The sequence below is a fragment of the Uncinocarpus reesii genome, genomic scaffold (genome assembly GCF_000003515.1).
Source record: "Uncinocarpus reesii 1704 scaffold_2 genomic scaffold, whole genome shotgun sequence".
NCBI classification, from domain to species: Eukaryota; Fungi; Ascomycota; class Eurotiomycetes; order Onygenales; family Onygenaceae; genus Uncinocarpus; species Uncinocarpus reesii.
This window is the reverse complement of record NW_003052499.1, coordinates 1,187,167-1,208,947: the sequence shown is the minus strand read 5'-3', so window position 1 is coordinate 1,208,947 and position 21,781 is coordinate 1,187,167. Positions and strand designations below refer to the sequence as shown.

The following is a 21,781-nucleotide window of genomic DNA, read 5'->3' as shown; positions in this document are numbered from 1 at the left end:
GGAACAGGAAAAGGAAAAGATCACAGATGCAGTGTCTACGTAAATTAGCGCATCATGCCAGTTGATATCAGGGATGTCGGCATCGAGATCGTCGATATACAGGAGTCGCGATTCGCGAGTCGCGCCAGTTTCACAATATCAATTTTCAAATGTATATCTCAGCCATTCCCCAACTGCCCTCAGGCTTTCCCACCGGACGGATTCATCTCGGTCCGCCATCAGCTCCATCACCCGCGCCTTGAGACCAAGCTTTTCGAGTTGGTGGCGGCGTTCGGGGACCTCGCGCACCAAGCAGCCGACATCGTGACACCCAATGGCCAGAACCTGCTTGTCCGTATCCCAGTTCTTCGACAGGATTTCCGCAAGCTTCTTCGGCAGCTGGCCACGTTCTTCATCCAAGATGCGCCGCGCATTTTCCCGCCAGAACGTGGCGTTCTTGTGAGGCGGAGACCATCGGAGGTGGCCCGACATGACTTCTGCAGAGTACGTGTCAAAGGTGGTTTGTGTTTTGGTGTATTCATCAAGCATGTCGGATAGACCAGCCATGGCATCGAGGAGGTCTTCGTCGACATAGTGGCGAGCGGCCAGGGTGGTCAACAGGGCAGGGAGTCCGACGAACACGGCCACCGGCAGCAAACAAGCTTTGTTGGCGGAGAGGATATTGGAAAGAGTATACACAACCAACCGAGTCGTTTTTTCTTTCGGAGAGATGCGTAGGAGATGTGTATAGAGCGCGATTATTTCATTTTCCCTAATATCTGGTCAGCATGTCGAAAGGGAGGTCCCAAAACAAAACAGCAGGAGAAGCATACGATTCTAGTTGCTCGCCAACTAGCCCACCTTCAAAGCTGAGCTCCCATATCACAATAAGCACATGGTACAAAAGCTGGATACCCACCCCACCCCCAATCTTCATTTCAGCCGTTCGAATACTGCTTCCAGCCAGAGTCGTGGTTCCATTTTCTTTCCCGGATCCAGCGGCCGCGCGCAAAATGTCCATAAGCGGTTCGACCGTAGCCGTTCTCTGGTTCCAAAACAACTCTCTGGACCGGGTCGTTCTCAGAAGCTCTGAATATCCTTGTACACCAATGTCCTGTAAGCCGGTGTCCGCACTCTTCGTTAAAGTCGCAAGGTACGAGAAAAGCCTAGGTAGGGCTTCTTCATCCTTCGGGCTTGTTTTAGGGGAGGAGAGCAAAGAGGCGGAGATGAGATTCGTCAAGAAGGCGGAGGTTAGAAGTGGTATTGGGTCTTCGGAGTTGGTAGAGTGGTGAAGCAACGGGAGGAAATGCCGGTAGCTTCCTGAATCCGCAACCAACGCTTCCTTGAGAGCAGGGACATCTATACAAGATAAGGAGATTGTTTAGCCGAATCCACACATTTTGGGGTAGTCGGCCATGCAGCTTTCGCCAAGGTTGGCATCATACCATTGATCAAATCTCCAGCAAGTACTAAGACATATTGGATTATGTCGGTTCGTCTTGCGGCCGATTCGAGTATACTCTTCCCCGAGCTTCCACCAGTAAGGAGTGTCGTATAGGCGCTTAGATCCTTCTCAGCATTTTTCTGCCTTTGATCCTTCCGGACCTTATCTACTTCCTTGATGCGCTGGAGTTGTTCCTCGGTGATGCTCCCAGCTCGGACCGCGCCCTCCCATGGTATTGGTCGAGCGCGGATATTATTCTGTAAGGAGTTCAGGTACGTGGGAGAGTCTAAAGACATCGTCGACGAGAGGAAGAATAAGAGAGTAGGATCAGGTATTTGCAGCGCATAGGATCGTGAAGCAGTTGGTGAATTTCTGGCCTGCAGATGTTCATCTGATAGTTGCAGGTGAGCTCGTCTTCATGTTGGAAGCTTGTTCGTCGCTGGGGGCCTGACGGGCGCCAAGAGCGGCGTCTTGGCTGACAGACAGCAACGAGCAAGACGTGTGCCTGAGCAAAAGATCTTTCTGAAAGCGATGTATATTCCGCCGCCGAGGCTCTCGGAATTTCTCACCCAGGTGATCGAATATCCCGTTTAGTCGTGCGCTGAACTCGACGCCCATGTCGAGCAAAACCGTTCCTTCGGAGTCGGCGCAGCATCCTGAAGCAGAAGCTAATTTCGACGTCGCTCCCCTTCGAAGGGACCTTGCAAGAGATTCGATGAAAGCGGACGGCGGAGTAGCTCAATGACGACTGTCCTTAACTGATTAACACCTTCGAGGCAGCTACATTTTGCGGACAATGTCACAATTTCCGAAATCCTCGAAATGGTCGGTAGGCTCTTTTCTACAGCAGGCAGTTGCCGGAGTCGAATCGCGATTGGATACCATACTAGCCGAAAATGACGAAGAGACGCCTCCAAGAAACGAGGATAACACGGGGAGTCCAGCTGAGCAGCCCGCTCCCGGGATTGGAAAGTCATCCGCAAAACCCACCCCGGTTGGTAAGTCCATAGTCCCACGGTGTCTGTTCCGTTTTACCGATAGCTTACATCGCTAGGTATTTCGAGAAGCTCTTCTTCGTCCCGAACGAATGACCGCCTGCAAGAAAGGCTGGCCCGTGCTATGGTAAAACAAGGGGGCTCATCTACAAATGTAGCCGGCACTTCCTCGCCCACTGGCATAATATCCCGAACCCCAAGCCCTCTTCCTGTGACAGAGAGCCGCACGAGTGTGGATAGTACAGCAGGGAAGTCTGATATCTCTATGAAAACCGATGCACCATCGGATTCAGTAACCTTTACCCCTAGCACGCCTGCACAACGAACGTCACAGGAGATACTTGAACGGCTAAGGGAAACAGCTGGGTCAGAGTCAAGGCAATCCACGAGCTCAGACGCAACAACATTGTCAAACCCAATTACAGATGAATTTCATAATGGTCCTATCCCCGCGATCGGTGTCGTCGCCCCGCCCAGAGATGAAGGTAATGAGACCGTTGACACGGCCGTGTCACAATTACAAGCCGAACATAGTGCTGCTGAAGCACAATGGCAGCAAGAAATGCATACTTATATCGAGAAAATTGATGCTTTGCAGGCCAAGTTAAAGTATTTAGCAAAAGAAGCAGCAGAGTCGGCCAAGAATGCGGCTGCATCTGCGGCCCCTGGAAGCATAGAAAAAAAGCTATCCGAGAAAGATGAGCGTATCGCCGCTTTGATGGAAGAAGGTCAAAAATTGTCCAAGACAGAGTTAGAGCACCGCGCGACTATCAAGAAACTTCGGCAATATATTTCAGAAAGTACGAAATCACAGGCAGATACCAAAAGGCGCATGGAGAAAATGGAAAAGGACCTTTCAAATGCAGAGAACAAAGCCCAGCTATTCGAACAAGCAGAAAAACGCGCATTGTCCAAGTTGAATTCTCAGTCGAAAGCTGAGAAAGATCTGGAATCTGCAAACGCAGAACGAAGTGTTCTCAATGCAAAAATAGCAAATTTAAATCTTCAGCTAAGCAAAGCAGTTGCCAGAGCCGAGACTGCTGAACGAAAGATAAAATCAGAGTCGTCAGAAGCCGAAAGTCGCCGAGTGGCTGAACTTAAGGACGACCTTTCCAGTGCAAAGATCGAGCGTGAAATAAGCGAGGAAAAGTTGCGAAGGGAGATTCGAGATTTGAAGGAAAGTCTAGAAAGGGAAAAAGAGCGTGGGCGAGTGCAAGAAATGGAACTTCGGGGAGAAATATCTGTCATTGAAGGCAAAATGGAAACGCTTCGGGCTAGAGCTGAGGAAGCATCCTCAAACGCTACAGGAGATGCGCAAGCGAAGCTCCTAAGGCAAATTGAGCGACTGCAAACACAATACGCGGTTGCACGAGAAAATTGGAATGGCATCGAAAGTTCGCTGATGTCTCGATTGGCCAACGTCGAAAAAGAACGGGATGAGATTGCACGCAAGGAAGGCGACTTGCGACGAAAGGTCCGGGAAGCAGTAAGTTCATGTGCATGGCATTGAATTAGCAGAAGAAATACTGATGATGCCTGGTAGAACTTGAAATCGAAGCGCATTGAGGGCGAAGCTGAGAACTCTCGTGAAATTGTTCGAGAGATGGAAAGAGATTTGGAAGAAACGAGGCAAGAACTAAATAAATTAGCACAGAAACTTGCAAAAGCGGAAAACGATCTTCTCGAAGCGAAACAAGAATTTATCACCCAGAAAGAGCTCCAGGAAGCCACCTGGGCTCAAAGGCTCGAGGAAGAAAAGTCGAAATGGCACGAGCAGTTACAGGTGTCGCCTTCATACCTTCACCCACACAGCGAGTCGCCAATCGCCTTGTCCCGGAGATCCGATACTCTTGGAACCTTCCCCGACAGGCCTTCAAGCCGTCGATCTCCAGTCTTAACCCTTTTCCCACATGGGCAGAACACGCCACCTCGACAAAACTCATATTCTTCACTGAATTCGAATACTGGCCTTCGACACGGGTCCCACGATACTTCGTCGACCTCCTTGGAGATATCTTCAACACAAGTGCTCGAGCCGGAAGAGTACTTTGCTGGACCGATGAGCCCTCCAACTCCATCAGCCCCGGGAACTCACCATTCTAGGGGAATCAACGATATCGTCTCCGTTTCCACCGTTGCTGCCGGTCCCTCGGTACAGCTTGTTGAAAGAATGAGTGCTACAGTCCGTCGACTGGAAAGTGAACGAGCCGCGTCCAGAGATGAGTTGGTTTGTATCACTTCCCAAAGGGACGAAGCGCGGCAAGAAGTTGTCGAGTTGATGAAAGAAGTAGAGGATAAAAGAGCGTGCGATAAGCGAATACAAGAATTGGAAGCAGCCGTTCAGAGTTTGGACGAGAGATACCAAACCACGCTAGAGATGCTTGGTGAAAAAAGCGAACTGGTCGAGGAACAGAAGGCAGATATTGAAGATTTAAAGAAAATCTATCGGGAGCTTGTGGAGAGTACAATGAAGTGAAAGCTACGTAGATTCAAGAAAGTACAGTGGTCATGTATCATACTATTACATATCTCATTGAAATGGACCAATGGCCCCAGATCCTTCATTGCGGAGTCTTGACGCCGATCAAGAAAAAGAGATAAGTAGATTACTGATTAGGGTAGTTCAATTCCTTCCCGCTCGGCAGCTTGGAGGATGAATTTTCGAACCTGGGATAGCGAAAACAAGTTAGATGCCAGGTCGCACGCAAGAAGCCATCACGTACTTTGCTGTCGGGAGCCAGCTCAATGGCCAACCTCCCCTCACTATCCTTTTTATCCGCTTCCGCACCGGCGCGCAAGAGCACCAATGCGGCTTCGCCATGGCCTTCTGAGATTGCATGGTGCAATGCAGTTAGTCCGTCCATATCTGTTGCATTCAGGGGGCTTTTCCCTTCTTCCAACAGGAGGTTAAGAATCGGAACCGAGCCAATTGCTGCGGCACGGTGGAGGGCAAGCTGGCCGCGATTATCACGAACTCGGGCACTGCACTTATTGGCAAGGAGCGTGCGCACAATGTCTGTGTTCCCCTTAGACGTTGCGAAGTGCATTGCATTCTGTGTATGCCATTCAGCGCAAGGATATATTATATCGGCTTAAACGGAAAGTCGAGGGGCCTACCTGGCCTGTGACACTTTTAACATTCACATCTGCTCCTTTTTGCAAAAGGAGCTGGAGGATTGGATCGCCTTCACCCTCCTTAAGGCTGGCAGCAATCATGAGCGGCGTCCATCCCGAAGAATCCTAGACCACTATGGATTTAGTTGTTTTGTTTTTCCCCAATATATCTTCGATCAGCGGGGCAATAATGCCGAACGAACAGTAACATCAGGGTCGAAATCTTTCTGCGACACCAGCAATCGAGCTATAGGCAATTGATTGTACGCCGCTGCCCAGTGAACTGGCAGGCGTTCGTCACCGTCCTTTAGAGCCGCGAGTTTCGGGTTAGCCTATGCGAGGACGTACGTTAGCTATGATAAAATTCCTCCAAGGCCATTTGCACCAATATTGAAAGATAATCGGCGCTACCCACGTTGAGAAAGGACTCAACTTCAGCCACTGGTGGTTTGGTTAGATCGCAATGCTGCTTGCGGGGTGTGGAGAGATCTAATTACCCTTCCCTTCACGAGTAGCCTCGTGGATTGCAAATTTGGCGTGATAATCGGGATCCATGCGTACGTCTATCGTTGATATCTCAATTTAGGAGTAAAATGAAAGGAAGGTCCCATAAGTCTCCAGCGTCTATCAAGTGCTTGTTATGTAGAAACGCGGGGACACTTTTGATGTCAATCCGAAGCTGGTGCATTCTTGGCATCCCGACACGCAACAAGGTTTCTTGAGAGCTTTCACATCAGACCGGCCGAAGAATTTACAACGATTCGAGATTTGGGGAGAGCAACGTTCCAGACACGCCAACGGAATGCATGGAGCTTGATTGATTTTCTTCCTTCTTTTACCCAAGCTGATTGCCTTTTGCGCCGACGCGTTTCTTGCGCGGAAACTCTTACCTCTTGCATCTCTTACGAACTCACCCTTCTATTGTCGCCATGGACGTGCAAAATCCTATTACCCCGGATCAAGCCGTGCGAACCTCCGTAAAACGAACCATCGATCTCTTCGGCTCAGACTATCTACTATCCGCTCCTTCGACCTCCGCTGATGGTGATTCTATCGGTGTATCATACCGTCGAAAAGTAGAGTATAACGACGTCCAAACTCTCCCTCCATCCCTAGCGGAAAAACAAGCAAAGGCGACAGCTGCTGGTCGAATAAAGCGTCCAAAGACGCGGACAGAAGGGGGCGCGGCGTCTTCGACCGCCCTCGTCAAAAGTTCACCCTCAACCGGTGGGCAGAACAATGCGCCGACAAGTCTAGTTAGAAGACCAGCGGTGTCACAGCAACCAAAACCGGAATGGCATGCGCCGTGGAAATTGATGCGCGTTATTTCTGGCCATCTGGGATGGGTTCGAAGCTTAGCTGTGGAGCCGAATAATGAATGGTTTGCTAGCGGAGCTGGCGACAGAACGATCAAAATATGGGATTTGGCGACAGGGTCTCTTCGCCTTACTTTGACCGGACATATTTCTACCGTTCGTGGACTCGCCGTGTCCCCGCGCCATCCTTACCTTTTTTCCTGCGGCGAAGATAAGATGGTGAAATGTTGGGATTTGGAAACAAACAAGGTCATTCGGCATTATCACGGTCATCTTAGTGGAGTGTACACTCTATCTCTACACCCTACTTTAGATGTCCTTGTGACTGGAGGCCGAGATGGCGTTGCGAGGGTATGGGATATGCGATCCCGAAGCAACATCCACGTACTTTCCGGCCACAAGGGCACGGTAACGGATGTGAAATGTCAAGAGGCGGACCCGCAAGTCATATCTTCGTCGCTAGACGCTACTGTTCGATTATGGGATCTCGCTGCGGGTAAAGCCATGGGTGTCTTGACTCATCATAAGAAAGGTGTCCGAGCACTCGCTATCCACCCGAAAGAGTTCACGTTTGCGAGTGCTAGTGCAGGGAGCATCAAGCAATGGAAATGTCCCGAGGGCGCGTTTATGCAAAATTTCGAAGGACACAATGCTATAATCAATACGTTGTCCGTGAACGAGGATAATGTTTTATTCTCCGGTGGCGATAATGGGTCGATTTCGTTTTGGGATTGGAAGTCGGGTCATCGTTTCCAGACGTTGGAGACTACAGCCCAGCCAGGTTCGTTGGAGGCCGAAGCTGGACTTATGACTTCTACCTTTGACCGTACGGGTATGCGATTGATATGCGGCGAGGCGGACAAGACAATCAAGGTTTGGAAGCCAGATGACGAAGCTACCCCTGAAACGCACCCACTGGATTGGAAGCCTACCCTTGGAAGGCAAAGATATTGATAGGTTTTTGTGTCTGCATTTGGCGGCGTTTCTTAAGGGTTTGGCGTCCACGCTTCGCACTGGCGGGTCAATAATATGTCTGGAATCCGTGTTATTGATGTACCACTATAAAAATCTATTCCATCGCTGTGTGTCTACGAACAAACGATTATACACTTTTTTCTAATTCTCAAACCTAATCCCTAACATTTTGGCCTCTGCATCATCCCTAAACGCTGCCTTGACGTCTTCCGGCGAGATCCTCAACCTCACCCTTCCACTTCGATTTCCCTTGCCTAATGCATACCCCATGCCATACGCACTTTTGGCCCCTAATTCCCCGTCTAGTACCAAGATTCCCGCATTCATCAGCTCTACCGTGGCAAATCCCATGGCGTGAACACATGACTGTGAGAGTATATATTCCTTCAACGCCGCACTTGCAACGCCGGCAATGGCAACTGCGGCTTCTGATATACGTTTTGCTTCGTCCTGGATCTCACCAAGGGTAGATTCGGTGATTCCCGTACGCCAAACGCGGGCGAGGAGTCCAGAAAGGAAAACTTTGGCGGAGAGAGGGAGGCAGCGAAGGGATTGTTGGAGAGGCGTAGATGTTGCTTCTTGGATAGCTTGTTTGATCGTTGCGATCGTGACGCGAGGAAGGAGGGCTGGCTGCGGAGGCTTGTTGTTTTCCTTGCTTGGTGAGATTGGCAGCGATTCTTTCACTTTTTGTTGACCACGGCGCTTGGTGCTTTTGCTAGGCGTTGGCGGTAGATCTTCATCTACGTCTAGAGCGTGACTGTTGGCGTTGGCTTGAATAGATTGGCTCGTTTGCTCTGCGATTTCTACCGCCCGACGACATATGTCGAGTGCTCGACGTGCATCTCCGCTGACGGCTGCCACTTTCCGGCTGGCAAACTGAATCGCGTCGGAGTCCACGATGTTCCCTGGAACATTCTCCAGCCGCGAGCCAATGATTTCCATGAGTTCTTGATGCTTATACCCCGAGAATGTGATCCGAGTCAAGCCCAGGCGGCTTGATATCTTGTTGCTGAGTGTTCTTTCTGGCAGGTCCATAGTGTTCGCAACAGCCAGAACTACAAGGTGGGAGTGCCGGAGAGCCGGCCAGTTGAAAAAGTTATACATGACAGATTGGTTCTTTGTGACAAGTTGGTCCAATTCATCCATCAAGACAACACACGGTACTCGGCGTGGGGACGGCCTTGAGAATTCTCGCTCCAAAAGGCCTAGGGCATGAGACGGCGAGACACGATCTCCTTTCAGTGCTTCCCATAACAAGGAGTAAGACTGGTGTGGGTCCGTGACTTTCATCCCATTTATCTCGACGAAGATGAAATCATCCATCTCTTCAGACAGTACTGCCGCATTCAGGTGGGCGATAACGTCTCGTACAGTGGCGGTTTTCCCGGTGCCTGGAGGACCGGAGATATATATACACGTCCCAGTGCCTTCTGTGATTGCCACACGAAGGCTTTCATAAACAGTGTTGAATTCCGCATCTCGACAGGGGAGAGAATTAGGAACGGTGGAGACATGAAGGAGATTCCGGGCTTGCCTGTAAGGAGAGGAAAAATATGAAGGAGAGAGCACGCGCGTTCCAAGGGGTGTAAATTCAAGTGGCTTTTTAACGAGGATCCTGTTGCTAGAGTCAATATCTTCAAGGCTAACGATAAACGCGGAAGTCCTCAAATACCTTTTTTGAGTAGGGGTCATAAGAACCTTTCTGCGTTGTGACTGTGGGGTTCCTGCCACAGATGTAGTCTTCTGCTTTTTCTTCGGCGTCGTTGGAGCGGTGTTGTGGATTTGTGTCTGAGCGAAATGTATAAAGATCAACATCATCCCGTTTCGCAGCTACATGGATGACTTACATCAGGTTCATCCACTTTTCGCTTCCGCGTTCTCTTTAAGCCAGCTGTGATTGTCTCGATAAGAGCAAATATGCCTTGCTCATTCTCCTTGAAGACCTCTTCCCATACAAATTCTTCTGTGTATCGCCCTTGGAGCTGGTTTACGCCCCTTCGGCAAATTATACATTTATTATATTCGGCCAAAGCAGCCCGGCCCTTTGGGGGTTTGCCGTTAGGGTATTTAGCATAAAAGGCATCTTTGGAAAGCACGGTTGCCTTCCCATTAATAGAAGCTAAAGGGTTCACATTGAAATCAACAGTGATATACTGTTCATTTGGGAGGGCGTCGGAGCGTTTCTTTTTCCTCGTTGATAAAAACTCATCTGGTGATGCAAACCACATGATATTTGCAGCCTTCACTGGTCCTCGACCCAAGTTGTCTTCTTCATCGCTGTCTCTCTCCTCGAGGAATTCACAAATAATCCCAGCCCAGTCCTTCCCGGCTTCCGGAGATTTCAAGAGAACGGCTTGCCCCAGCCTGCATTCAAACGAACCCATTCGAGCCCCTATAACCTTTTTTGTACGAGCTATATTTGATAGCTTGCCTTTCTTTTTCCTTGGCGTATCGTCCTGAAGCTGCTCTGAATCATTGGTTGCAGTATCGGACTCATAAATCCATTCCCAAGGGAGGTCTTCACATCCAAGCTCATCATCAGAATCCTCATGAGAAATGCCCCCTTTCGTGAGCCATAGCTTGGCCAATTCCTGGGCTTTCGCTGGAGTAGTGGCCGATTTAGATGGCATCTTTATTAAGGATACCAAATCAATGCGAAGGCAGTGTATAAATCATCGTTTCTGCACGTCCAAGCAAAAGACGCGATATGAACGCGAATTCGAAACGCGTCGAAGATGGGTTTGCAGCGTTTGTTTCAACCACTCCATTTATGGCCTAGTGCAATGATAATGCCGCTAGCCCGTGTTTGGACTAGCGCCTGCGACTGCAAGGTTTCCTGAGCTCCAACTGCAAAGAAAAACAAACGGAGTCAAGACCTGAACACATCCCAGCCGTTGTGCGCAATCGACCGCTGTTGTCGAAGAAAAGCTGCTGCGATGAAAGCCATTTGAGAACCTCACCTGCCTGCCCACTCGCTAGTCCTGAAGCTTGCATTCGTTAACTACCACTCTCGAGGGTTTCGGAGCACACCACACTCGTCGATATTCTGATGACCTGACGATTATTCCGCTCGATCTCTTCGCCTCCGCCTTCGGTCAATTGCAACTGACTATCTTGCCCGCTTCTCGCCCTTTTATTGGCGCTTTCGCCATATCCCAACGCCATGTCTTTATTCGGCGCGCAGAAGCCTATGTTCGGATCCAGCTTAACAACCAGCCAGCCGCAACAGAGTGGAAACCTTTTAAATAGCTCACAGCAGCAAGGCACTTCACCATTTGGGGCCATAGGCGGACAAGCAAAACCGGGTGGGTTATTCAGTGGGTTTGGGCAACAGCAACAACAACAACCGCAAACTCAGCAACAAAGTGGCGGATTATTTTCTGGATTCGGCTCCAGCACGCAGCAACCACAGCAACAAGGTGGAGGCCTTTTTCCAGGGCTTAGTAGTTCAACCCAGCAACAACCACAACAACAAGGCGGTGGCCTGTTTTCCTTAGGGTCCCAGCCGCAACAAGCCCAGACGGGAGGTGGTCTCTTCCCTGGTCTTGGCTCCAGCACTCAACAACCGCAGCAGCAAACTGGTGGTCTATTCTCTGGGTTTGGCGCAACAACTCAACAGCAGCAGCAGCAGCAGCAGCAGCCTGGCGGTTTATTTTCGGGTTTTGGCTCAACGGCTCAGCAGCAGCCACAACAACCACAACAAACCGGCACTGGCCTGTTTCCCAATGTTGGCCAACAGCAACAACCATTTGGAACTACCCTCGGAGGAGCTGGACAGCAGCAAACACAACCCCAATTGGGCCAAACTTTGGGGCAAACTCAAGCCACCTGTTCGACTATATGGACGCCCGGCCAAGGAATGACTGGTGGTAAGTCATATGTCACCGCGAAAACCAAATATGGAGCTTACGGTTATTCCAGTCCATAGAACTGTTCCGATGCAAATGATGATCGTGAAAGATAAGTGGGATCCGGTTAATCGAACCTCTCCTTTCCGTGCGTACCTATACAATAACGTGGGCGAAGAGTCAGCACCTTTCTTCCAACCGAGTCCCAACGATGACGAAAACAAATGGGAGGATGCGCTACGTAAGCGACCTGGACCTGGCTACGTTCCAGTTCTTGTCAGGGGATTCTGGGAGCTCGGAAAGCGGGCTCAACGACAGAGAGATTTTTTAGCAATGATGCAGACAAGATTACACGAAATCAATACGGCGCTTACTGACCTTCTATCTCGTCATGATCTTAATATTTCGGTTAAGATTGCTGCATGTAGGAGGAAGCATCAAATGTTGAGCCAAAGATGCCTTGCGCTGGCAGCAAAGACCCAGTTGCTCAGAAACCGTGGGTATGCCATGGACGATGTAGAAGAAGAGCTGGCGAAGAAACTGCTCCAACTTGAACGGTCAATGTTTGACCCATCTCTAAATGGACGATCTGAGGAGATCTGGGCGAGAATGCTTGCGATTAGGGAGAATACGAAGCGATTGCAAATTGAACTCGAGCGCACAGGCGGAGGAACCGCGGAGCAGGAAGATGATACCTTGAGTGATACGCAGCTGAAGACAGCGAAGAAGGTATGATATTCGTTTACTTTTCAAAATGCGTTCTTGCTAATCAACATGGTAGATTCTTGATGACTACGCCTCGCAAATACAACATCTAAATAAAGAACTTGCTGCGCTTCAGAAGGATTACGAGACTCTCGAGCAAACTGCCGCAAGTTGATGATTTTAAGATAATAGTAATCACGTCCTCGGCGTAGTCTTTTGTCTCCTGCGAATGGTTGAGGACCTTTTTCACCCCTGGCGTTGGTGGTGCGTCCCAAGCGGTTGATTGGATTCGTTTGTCCGGTCTAAAAGTACAAGCAAGAGATTCTTTATACTGCTGGCCAGCGATTTACTGTACATGTCCACGGACGAAACCTGATACACCGAATTTCCCTGCGTTTAATCAATCCAAATGACGACTAGAAATCATGACCGATTTATTTCCCAGTAGAAGTATTCACATTTTGAAACCCAACCGGAAATTCATAACCTAAGCGGAAAACGTCGATGCGATCATGGTATGCCAATAGGCCGAATCGATTGCAACGGATTTTGGTACATCAGAACAATTTCCGGACGAAATTGATCGCAAAAGGTGCTATAGGGCGGCGATAATGAATCAGCAACGGCTCCTAACTTTAGCAGACGCAGGGTTTTCGCAACATACAGAGATATAGTAGGATGCTGCTTGCAACAACGTTGCGGACTGTTTTGCGGGTTTCAACTTCTCCAGCCTGCAGAAAGTAAGCGTTAATACTATGGGTCGTCTGGTAACCGGGGCGTCTTCAAGGAAATTCTTTATGAGCTTCGGGAGTATCTGACCTTGATCTCCTCTTTGGAGAGCTGTTCTTGACCTTTTAAGACAATGAGTGAATTGTTCCAAACTTTGTAGAGTGGAATGGTGAGGAAGTACCTGGCATAAACATGTTGGCTAGTGTAAAATGTAAATGTAACAGGTGAATAAAAATCGATCAAGACGAATAGCCTGTGCTTGAATTGAACATGAATCAGTCAGTAGGAGAGTTGGTGCTGTCATCGTCACTTTTTCACAATTCAAACAATAAAGTTTTGATGCAAACAGCACCTCCCTCTCAAACACATCTGCCAGCCCGGGAAACCTCACTTTCACCACACTCTCAACTCCCTTTTATGTCTGCTCACTTTTCACACAATCTCGATATTGCCACCCTTTGCCGTTGCTTTTCCATTTCTGAATAATAACCTCATATTTCCTTAGTTGTGCCTGTTCAGGCATTTCCTATCTACGCAACCGAGTCCTTCAGCTACTACACTCGTCCCCGGACGAATTCTCTTGTTCTTTTATCACTAGCGGCAAGATGTCTGCATCTACAGAACCCCAAGCGGAATCCCCTCTGGTCGATTCTCCCACTGTTGAGAACGAAGAGCCTGTGGCAAATGAGGTCATCTCGACGGACCATCTCGCTGCCGCAGATCTTTCAGACGACGAATCCGTTCTTTCCGATGTCGATGAAGCGCAGTTCGAAGGCTTCGATCCCACCAATATCGCCATCGATGATCGTCCGGCTCTCGCAATCGATGAAGAGAATTTAAAGTTAATCGGTCGCCATAAGCGCAGAAGAACGGATGAGGATGAGGATGCACAGCGCAAAAAAAAGAAGAAGGAGTCTAAACGTGAGAGAAAGAGTCGTAGAAAGCAAAGGGATAGCGATGATGCGTTTAGTGGAGGGGAAACATTGGAAGGCAAACGCTCAAGGAAGCGAAAGGACGGTAGAGAAAGGAGTTCTAAGGTGGTCGAGGAGGTGAACGAGGAGGATCTGGACCCGGCTACAAGTATGGTTAAACGGATGATATCCGAACTTGAGACAATGTGGCTAATCCGTGATATAAGGACGACGTCGTGCCTTGGACAGGGTTATGGACGAGGCGTTGAAGAAGCCGACTAAGCGCCGTGCAAGAAAGGCTGACGGAATCGTATGAAATTTTTGAATCATCAACTCGATGCTCGATGCTAACGGATTATTCTAGGATCTTGCTGATCAAGCAGATGCAGAAATCGAAGATGTTCGCCGACGGATGACTGATGCAGCTAGACTTGACAGCATTGCTCGCAGAGAGAATCGCCCTGCACAACACAAGTTGAAAATGCTTCCTGAAGTTTCATCGCTTTTGAATCGCAACCAATTCGTTAGTAGCTTGGTTGACCCAGAAATCAACCTTCTCGAAGCTGTCAAGTTTTTCCTTGAGCCCCTAGATGATGGTTCTTTACCAGCGTACGACATTCAGCGAGAGCTCTTTGCGGCATTGGCAAAACTTCCAATTACTAAAGATGCTTTGATCGCCAGTGGTATCGGCAAGGTTATCGTGTTCTATACCAAAAGCAAACGACCGCAGGTTGGAATTAAGCGCCAAGCGGAGCGACTGCTGGCGGAATGGACCCGCCCTATTTTGCAGAAGAGTGATGATTATTCCAAGAGAGTCTATGAGGAGGTTGATTTCGATCCAAGGTATGCATCATTGATCTTTTTCAATTTTTTTTTAAAATCCGAGCCTGACGTCGTTATTTTCGCAGCCAACTCGCTCTACGCCATCGACAGGTATCCGCCCAAGTTACCGCAGCTGAAGCTCGTGCAAGAGAATTGCTTCCTCCTCGTTTGGCAAATCGTGCTCGAGCCGAAGCTGGTTATACGACCTATACTGTTGTGCCCCGCTCCGTCATGGTCCAGGAAAATAAATTTGCTCGCCCCTTGGGTGCGAGTGGTGAGGATCGTTTCAGACGGATGAAAGCAAGACAGGTGGCAGCGAGCAAAGCGTCGAGGAGATAAGTTCTTGACATAACTGCGCGAAACTGTAGCAACCCTTATGCTTTACTTTACTTCATCTTCTTGCGGGTGACTAACCTGTCTCGTTCGCGTATTCGTGGAAATCAAGGTGATGTCGATGGGATAATTTACCCACTTCTCTACGTTTTATGTTTTCATTTCTTCGCAATGTCCTTGTCCCCTGGTTTTCCTTTGCTTTCGCTTCTATCATGATACCGATTCCTCGTTTCTCAATGGCGTACGGGTGAAATCCGGGCGGGGTATGGAGCAAGAGCGGCATGCGGGATAGCAACTTGAAGAATATTCAATTTGACAGTCATAGCTAATAAAGAATTCACTTGGCGTTGAACTGTTCAAGCCCGCAAATCTGCCGATAAGTATACCGCGGCCATTGTTTCAAATTTCGGTGCCGTCCAAATTTACCTTGTCATGCCCTTGGGAGAAGGAAGCCGTTCACTTTGGTCCGATACCTATCAAGGATATCCACACGGAAAAGGAAAAATACGATGAGGAACTTAGCTAGCGCTTCGAAAAGTGATCAAAGCACTCCCATATGCCTTATCCAACGCCGGACAAACGCGTAGCTATCATTGCGGACGTGGACTACTTTAGTCCAAAATCGCAAAAGCCGAAATAGCTTTGACCGGGAAGCAGTCCGTTCGAGACCGAGATTCGCTTAACCAGTGATTGGCCGGCCATGCGTTCGTTCAACCGTTTTACCCCTGTGATGATCTATGTGGCCCTCCTCGTGTACTCGCATCTTTGCTCAACGGTTAGTAGGTACAGGCCGCATCATCGACAGTTCACGCGAGAATGGAGCTCCGATAACTATGATATTGAATTAGCACAGCGTCATATCCTTGATCAATGTCGAGTATTCCTCTGCGCCGTGAAGCGCTTCTGCCGTCAACTTTTGGGAAAAGAGGGATTAGTTAGCTACTTGTCCACGTATCGTATGGACACTGGGTCAATGCTCATTCCGACTGCGAAAAGGTGCCGTCAGGCCGAGCACGAAAGCACGTCGTTATCCCACGGGAAAGGAACCTGCAGGCTGCATGAGATTGACAAGGGTGCATTTTCCTTTGCAACTTTCGGCATCTTATCTCTAGCTGAATGGCATGTCCCTATCGCCGAAGTTATGGGAAATTATGGACTTAATAAATAATATGACAATAATGAATCTGAATCACGTTCTTGAGAGCTGAACAAACCCGCAGATCGCGCAGAGGACACGATTTATTTGTGGGGTGCGGAATCTAGGCAAATCCTTCTCGGGCCAAACGGTTCTTCACATCTTAACCGGTTCCGCTGGCCCGAGTTGATTTACCGGGGAAAGGGGAAAGAAACCCGCTGTCGTGACGGGAAACAAGCTAGCCAAAGCAATTGAATCCTGGACCGCTAAAGCGGTTTTGATATTTGTCAAAATAGACATCACCAAGACACGGACATGCGGATAACGAGGACCACAACGGGATGGGAAGGGGAGCTGTTGAGCTAAACAGCCACGAAAGCCCTGCGGAGGCTGGAGGCCCGCGTGGCAACTAGCCGAAGTTTACTCGCCGAAGCCGAAGAGGTTGGGCCATCTTGGTTCCATGTTTCACCCAGAGAGCTTCTGGTTGTTCTAGCGATTGGAGCAATAATGGAGCCTCCTTTTGCGAGAATCCGGGGTTGAGTGGATATCTGGTTTCCCGGGGGGCAAGTTTGCTCTGGGGAAGATATTTGCGGGGAAACGGACAAGGGGATCATTCGTTCGTGAGGTCAGGAATCACTGATCAGGCTCCGGGCACTATAGACTCGCCCTCAAGGGAATTGTGAAAGAATGAGTTCTACGGCAAAAGCACGTTCAAAGAATAATCTCATGGAAATTTGATATCATCAGGTTTCAATTCAAAACCCTATCTAGTTCGTAGTAATTCATCTATGACCCAGTTTTCGTTCACAAATGGTATCTAAAACCCCTGTTTTCTTTATCCGTCACATCCTCGAATCCCTCTCGAGCCGCCTCAGCTTCATCTGTTGGCTGGGCTTGCCGATCTCGGCGTTTATTGTCCCAGAAACACAAGAGCAAGTAAGCTATCTGCACGAGTATTCCACCCGCATAGATCCCCAAAAGGCCCCTGAGTGCAGAAGTGTACCGTGGTGCCTCGCTCGGGAGAAACAGATGGGGCCCCGCGATATTTCCAGCACAATAGCAGATAAAGTATAATCCCATCACGGTGGACCGTTTCGTGTGGCCTGCCACATTCAGGGCCGGTAGGGTCCAGGTTAGAACGATGGGTGAGCCGACGATGGTCTGCAGCGACGCGCATCCCACGAGGGCATACCGGTGCTTCAACGGAGTGAGAAGGATACCGAGAAGCCCAGCCATTCCGGGGAGGCAAGAGATAATGATCGTTATACCCAAAAAGTTATGGATGGTCGAGATATAGCCGAACACGATACCCGTCACGAATTGAATGCCGCCGGAAGGAGTTTGGAGCAGACTAGCTTCCAGGCCTGAGAAGCCAAAACCTTTGATCAATGCGCTGAGGAAGTTGGTTACTCCACCGTTCAATGCCCCGTAGCATAGACCCATGAGCAGGCAGAGGTATGTTTTCACGTCGGTCAAGGCTTCTTTGACTTGGTAAACAAGGAATTCGGGATGTTGAATGCCGGTTTTGTTGCGTCGGATACGCCACACCGCAACGATGCGTTCGTATTCAGTGAGCATCTTCGCATTGTGTGGCCCATCTGGCATGAATAGAACAAGCACGATGCCCCAAGCAATCGTGATTGCTCCGACTACCTTTTAGAAAAGTCATGTTAGCCGCGTCTGCTTGAGGGGTGCTTCCACCAGGTAGGACATACAAGATAGATAAGCTTCCAGTTGGGAACAGCAAGATTATCGACATGGCCCAGACCATAACTAAGGAGAGCACCGATGATAGATGATATGCCGTTGGAAGAAAGCCAAAAGGATGTACGCAGAGGCTGCTCTTCACGCGTCCACAGAGTGGAAGAGAGTAGAAGCCAAGCCGGGGAGACACAGGCTTCCATCGCACCGAGGAAGAATCTGATAGCGAAAAATCCGGAGAAATCGAAAACTGCAGCTTGGAGCATGCACAGAGTGCCCCAAACAAAGAGCATGTAGCCCACGAATTTGCCAATGGGAAACCGTTGGAGGGCGAGGTTCGATGGGTAGGCACGACAGCCAGCCAAATATAGCGCGGAAGCGACCCAAGTATAGTCGTCGCCTGTCATATTCGTGTCCGCTTGCAAACCAAAGGCGTTGGAATAGTTGAGCCTTGATGACAGTTAGATGGGAGAGCTCCATTTCAGGGAGACCGCTTACGTCTGCTTGTCCAAGAAGCTCAACATATATGTAGTCATCATCATCGGAAGCACCATCAAATCCAGCTTCCATCGCACTTTGTCGACAGATTTTGCGAGTTCCTCCTGATCATACTGCAGAGACTGCTGGTAAAGCTCGAAGCCGATATCCGTGTGAATCGTATCGAGGTCAGCTTTGCCCTTGAAGGCCTCGCTGATCAGCTTGTTAAATCGCCCGCCATCTTGCCCTGTTTTCCCAGTATTGCTCTCAACTCGTTCTTCCTCGTAGACTTGAGGGTGATCCTCGGAGGAAATCTTCTCAGCCACCATGCTGGAAGGAACCGTTTGGAATAGAGACAAAGTCGGAACTTCAGACAAAGAAGGTATGAGTTGAAGGTGGATGGCGAGTCTCGAATGGAGAATGGGGCATGGGGAATGTGGATATGGGAATCATATATAGCAGGACGAAACTGAAGAGCGCCCAAGATAACCCTTGGGGATCTTCATTGAAGTCCCCATCTTCTGGCTGATACCCCAGAAATCCAGATGCGAGAAGATCAAGTAGGATGAAGCTGGAAATTCGGCCGATAGGAGCCAGATTGGACGATTCTACGGAACGCTTCCGCAGGAGCATGACGACGCACTTGGATTCGTATAAATGATAGTGCACTTGTTCAGTGATCGTTCAGGCCTTATCGCGCTGCTGCAAAGTTGCCAGGCTGCTTTTGGCTTGAGGCCTTGTGAAGGTGGAGATTTGGATTTCACGGGAAGCTTAATGGCCCCAGAGTTGTTCAACCGGGGAAAACAAACCTCCGCAAAGTGGATGGCCGGTTGAGCGCTATCCAGCAGTTGTAGAATCGATTAGACTCCTTTTCGAAACAGAGGTCAAGGCTAGGTTGGAGTCGATTATCATAGCGCCATCCCGTTAGGTGGATCCCTGGTAGTCAAAACAGCATTCCATGCTCGGCTCGAGCAGATGTAAGATCATTGGGAGATTATGCCGACTGGCAACATCATCCTAAGCTGGCAGAAATGCGCTCCATATCTGCTCGAGGTGCTCACATCATGGCCGACGAGAAGAGCTGTGATAGCATGGAGCCGCGCGACGATTCCGCCAGCTGCTGCGGCGAAGAGGAAGCACTGGATAATTGCCACACGGCAGACTTGACCTCTTGGAATTTCCAAGGACGCCGAAGAGATCATGAAGTTTGCGTACAAGTAGTCAAGATAAAGGATGCTGCACTCTGCCCGTAGAAGACGTTCAGTCCTACTGACAGCATCGTTATCTAAAACGCAACATTCCTTGATTCCCTAATTCAATTTATCTCTGTTTGCAGGATGGATAAGCCGGGAGCCCCAAAACATTCACAGCCCAAAAGCAAAGACGAAAGGCCAGCGACATGTAGTCCGTTACATGCAGGAAAGACTGAGCATGCATCGCAGCAAGAAGCCGCTGCTGCACCTGGAGGTGTAGTTCCCGTGTCATCAACAATACCAAGAAACGACCAGGAGAACCAGCTGGGGCCTCAGCTATCGCAACTAGACTCGCGCACCATAACGTTTCCCGAAGGCGGCCTCTCCGCTTGGCTCGTGGTTTTCTCGTCGTTTTGCCTGATAGCCGCAAGCTTCGGAGTGGCCACTTCGATGGGGATTTTCCAGTCTTACTGGCAGGTGCACCAGCTTTCGACCTATAGCTCGCAGACAATTGGATGGATCTCATCGGTTCAAGTATTCCTGACCCTTTCCCTCGGCGTCCAGGTTGGCCCGCTCTTCGATCGCTACGGGCCTAGATGGCTGACCTTCGCGGGGTCAGTGGGGTGCGTTGGCTATGTGCTGCTGCTGGGCCAGTGTACACAGTATTGGCATTTTATGTTGTGCTTTGGGGTGCTGGGAGGAACTAGCTGTGCTATCCTGACAACCGTCGCCCTTTCTGTGATATCCCATTGGTTTGAGGCGAGAAGAGCCATCGCCACTGGCGTGGCCTTTATGGGAACAAGTCTCGCCGGCATATCGTTTCCCTTGGCCCTGAATCCGATATTGGACACCTTCTCTTGGGCTTGGTCAATGAGGCTACTGGCTCTTCTCGTCTTCGTGCTTGTCTTGCTGGGAAATTTGTTCATTCGAGGGCGGCTCCCAACCGGAAAACAGAAGGGTGTTATTAGCTTGAACTGCTTTTTGGATCCAAGATTCGCCTGGGCTACTATTGGAATATCATGTATGTTAAGACGTTTGCCAGAAAGGTTGCTTGGGCATATACCTGATTACTTACCTTATAAAACAGGTTTCGAGTTTGTGCTCTACACGACATTCGGTCTTCTTCCTACCTATGCTCTTCAGCAAGGCTTTGGTCAACGGACGAGCTACAACTCGATTGCAGTGTTGAATGCGTTGGTATCCCCTCTCCAGCATTCACAAACTCAGCGCTAACATAAAACAAGTGGCTCTGCAATCGGTCGCTTCGCGGCCGGTTTCATCGCGGACCGCTATGGTCGGTATAATAGCATGATTCTGTCTATTTTGATCTCGATATTTGCGACGCTAGCGCTCTGGCTGCCAGTTGGCCATAACGTGACTCTGTTTTATGTCATGGTGCCAGTGTTTGGATTCGGTTCGGGAAGCGTCGTGAGCCTCTCCCCCGTATGCATTGGCCAGCTCTGCAAAGCGAGTGAGTACGGTCAATGGTTTGGCACCAGCTATAGCATGGTGGCTCTCGCGTGAGTACAGCGTCCAAAGCGATTATAAGGCAATGCTGACCACCAGCCCAGGACCTTAATCTCTATCCCAATTGCTGCCGAGCTTCAATCAAGAGCAGGAACAACAGCATTTGTTGCGTTCTCTGGTGGAATCCTGATCCTGGGCCCTCATCGCCATTGTGATCGCGAGATGGGCCTGCCTTTGGATATAGGTGGAGAGGACGAGCAAAAGTATGGAATCAGGCCACATGAGTGCTCGATGTTTAACGAGCTTGTGTAAAATATGTCATTTTCGAGACGAGAGGATGCACAGCCATGATTCCGAACCGGCTTTTTATTAGATCGGAGGGCAAGGGATCTGTGGGAGTAACTAAATTGGTTGGCTGGTAGATTTAGAGAGAGCTTGGAAACAGCACCGCTCTTAGGAGAAGGATAAAAGGCATGTCAACTAGATAGATACTCCATATAGAGTACATAACTAATTAGCATGAAAGCAGTCAAAATGTTTTGTTTCACGGTCTGAGCTTGGGATGACATCATCACAGCAGGTGGCGACCTAGCTCATTTAGGCTCGGGGGCTCAACTCGGTTGCTCTTAGGGCCGGT

General features: G+C 49.5%; 9 protein-coding genes across 9 annotated transcripts; 5 read left to right on the top strand and 4 right to left on the bottom strand.

Moving 5' to 3' along the window:
* Nucleotides 1-138: 138 nt before the first annotated feature.
* On the bottom strand, nucleotides 139-1,719 carry UREG_03394 (uncharacterized protein; the record flags this gene model as incomplete). The annotated part of the gene is made up of 3 exons (XM_002543831.1): nucleotides 139-751; nucleotides 813-1,338; nucleotides 1,425-1,719. 3 exons carry the CDS (start codon nucleotides 1,717-1,719, stop codon nucleotides 139-141), a joined length of 1,434 nt encoding a protein of 477 aa, XP_002543877.1.
* A 500-nt stretch (nucleotides 1,720-2,219) lies between these two features.
* On the top strand, nucleotides 2,220-4,894 carry UREG_03393 (uncharacterized protein; the record flags this gene model as incomplete). The annotated part of the gene is made up of 3 exons (XM_002543830.1): nucleotides 2,220-2,421; nucleotides 2,478-3,904; nucleotides 3,962-4,894. 3 exons carry the CDS (start codon nucleotides 2,220-2,222, stop codon nucleotides 4,892-4,894), a joined length of 2,562 nt encoding a protein of 853 aa, XP_002543876.1.
* A 137-nt stretch (nucleotides 4,895-5,031) lies between these two features.
* Nucleotides 5,032-6,087, bottom strand: UREG_03392 (uncharacterized protein; the record flags this gene model as incomplete). The annotated part of the gene is made up of 6 exons (XM_002543829.1): nucleotides 5,032-5,085; nucleotides 5,142-5,471; nucleotides 5,536-5,658; nucleotides 5,736-5,864; nucleotides 5,948-6,021; nucleotides 6,042-6,087. The coding sequence occupies 6 exons, from the start codon at nucleotides 6,085-6,087 to the stop codon at nucleotides 5,032-5,034; spliced, it is 756 nt and encodes a 251-aa protein (XP_002543875.1).
* Nucleotides 6,088-6,461: 374 nt separating this feature from the next.
* Nucleotides 6,462-7,802, top strand: UREG_03391 (pre-mRNA splicing factor prp46; the record flags this gene model as incomplete). Its single annotated transcript, XM_002543828.1, has 1 exon — nucleotides 6,462-7,802. One exon carries the CDS (start codon nucleotides 6,462-6,464, stop codon nucleotides 7,800-7,802), a length of 1,341 nt encoding a protein of 446 aa, XP_002543874.1.
* A 162-nt stretch (nucleotides 7,803-7,964) lies between these two features.
* On the bottom strand, nucleotides 7,965-10,453 carry UREG_03390 (uncharacterized protein; the record flags this gene model as incomplete). Its single annotated transcript, XM_002543827.1, has 2 exons — nucleotides 7,965-9,611; nucleotides 9,671-10,453. The coding sequence occupies 2 exons, from the start codon at nucleotides 10,451-10,453 to the stop codon at nucleotides 7,965-7,967; spliced, it is 2,430 nt and encodes an 809-aa protein (XP_002543873.1).
* A 533-nt stretch (nucleotides 10,454-10,986) lies between these two features.
* Nucleotides 10,987-12,551, top strand: UREG_03389 (uncharacterized protein; the record flags this gene model as incomplete). Its single annotated transcript, XM_002543826.1, has 3 exons — nucleotides 10,987-11,692; nucleotides 11,745-12,400; nucleotides 12,453-12,551. 3 exons carry the CDS (start codon nucleotides 10,987-10,989, stop codon nucleotides 12,549-12,551), a joined length of 1,461 nt encoding a protein of 486 aa, XP_002543872.1.
* Nucleotides 12,552-13,710: 1,159 nt separating this feature from the next.
* Nucleotides 13,711-15,177, top strand: UREG_03388 (transcription factor iws-1; the record flags this gene model as incomplete). Its single annotated transcript, XM_002543825.1, has 4 exons — nucleotides 13,711-14,185; nucleotides 14,244-14,326; nucleotides 14,381-14,859; nucleotides 14,925-15,177. 4 exons carry the CDS (start codon nucleotides 13,711-13,713, stop codon nucleotides 15,175-15,177), a joined length of 1,290 nt encoding a protein of 429 aa, XP_002543871.1.
* Nucleotides 15,178-17,110: 1,933 nt separating this feature from the next.
* Nucleotides 17,111-18,813, bottom strand: UREG_03387 (uncharacterized protein; the record flags this gene model as incomplete). Its single annotated transcript, XM_002543824.1, has 3 exons — nucleotides 17,111-17,959; nucleotides 18,022-18,457; nucleotides 18,506-18,813. The coding sequence occupies 3 exons, from the start codon at nucleotides 18,811-18,813 to the stop codon at nucleotides 17,111-17,113; spliced, it is 1,593 nt and encodes a 530-aa protein (XP_002543870.1).
* A 1,008-nt stretch (nucleotides 18,814-19,821) lies between these two features.
* Nucleotides 19,822-21,456, top strand: UREG_03386 (uncharacterized protein; the record flags this gene model as incomplete). The annotated part of the gene is made up of 4 exons (XM_002543823.1): nucleotides 19,822-20,698; nucleotides 20,765-20,870; nucleotides 20,922-21,197; nucleotides 21,249-21,456. The coding sequence occupies 4 exons, from the start codon at nucleotides 19,822-19,824 to the stop codon at nucleotides 21,454-21,456; spliced, it is 1,467 nt and encodes a 488-aa protein (XP_002543869.1).
* Between the last annotated feature and the right edge of the window lie 325 nt (nucleotides 21,457-21,781).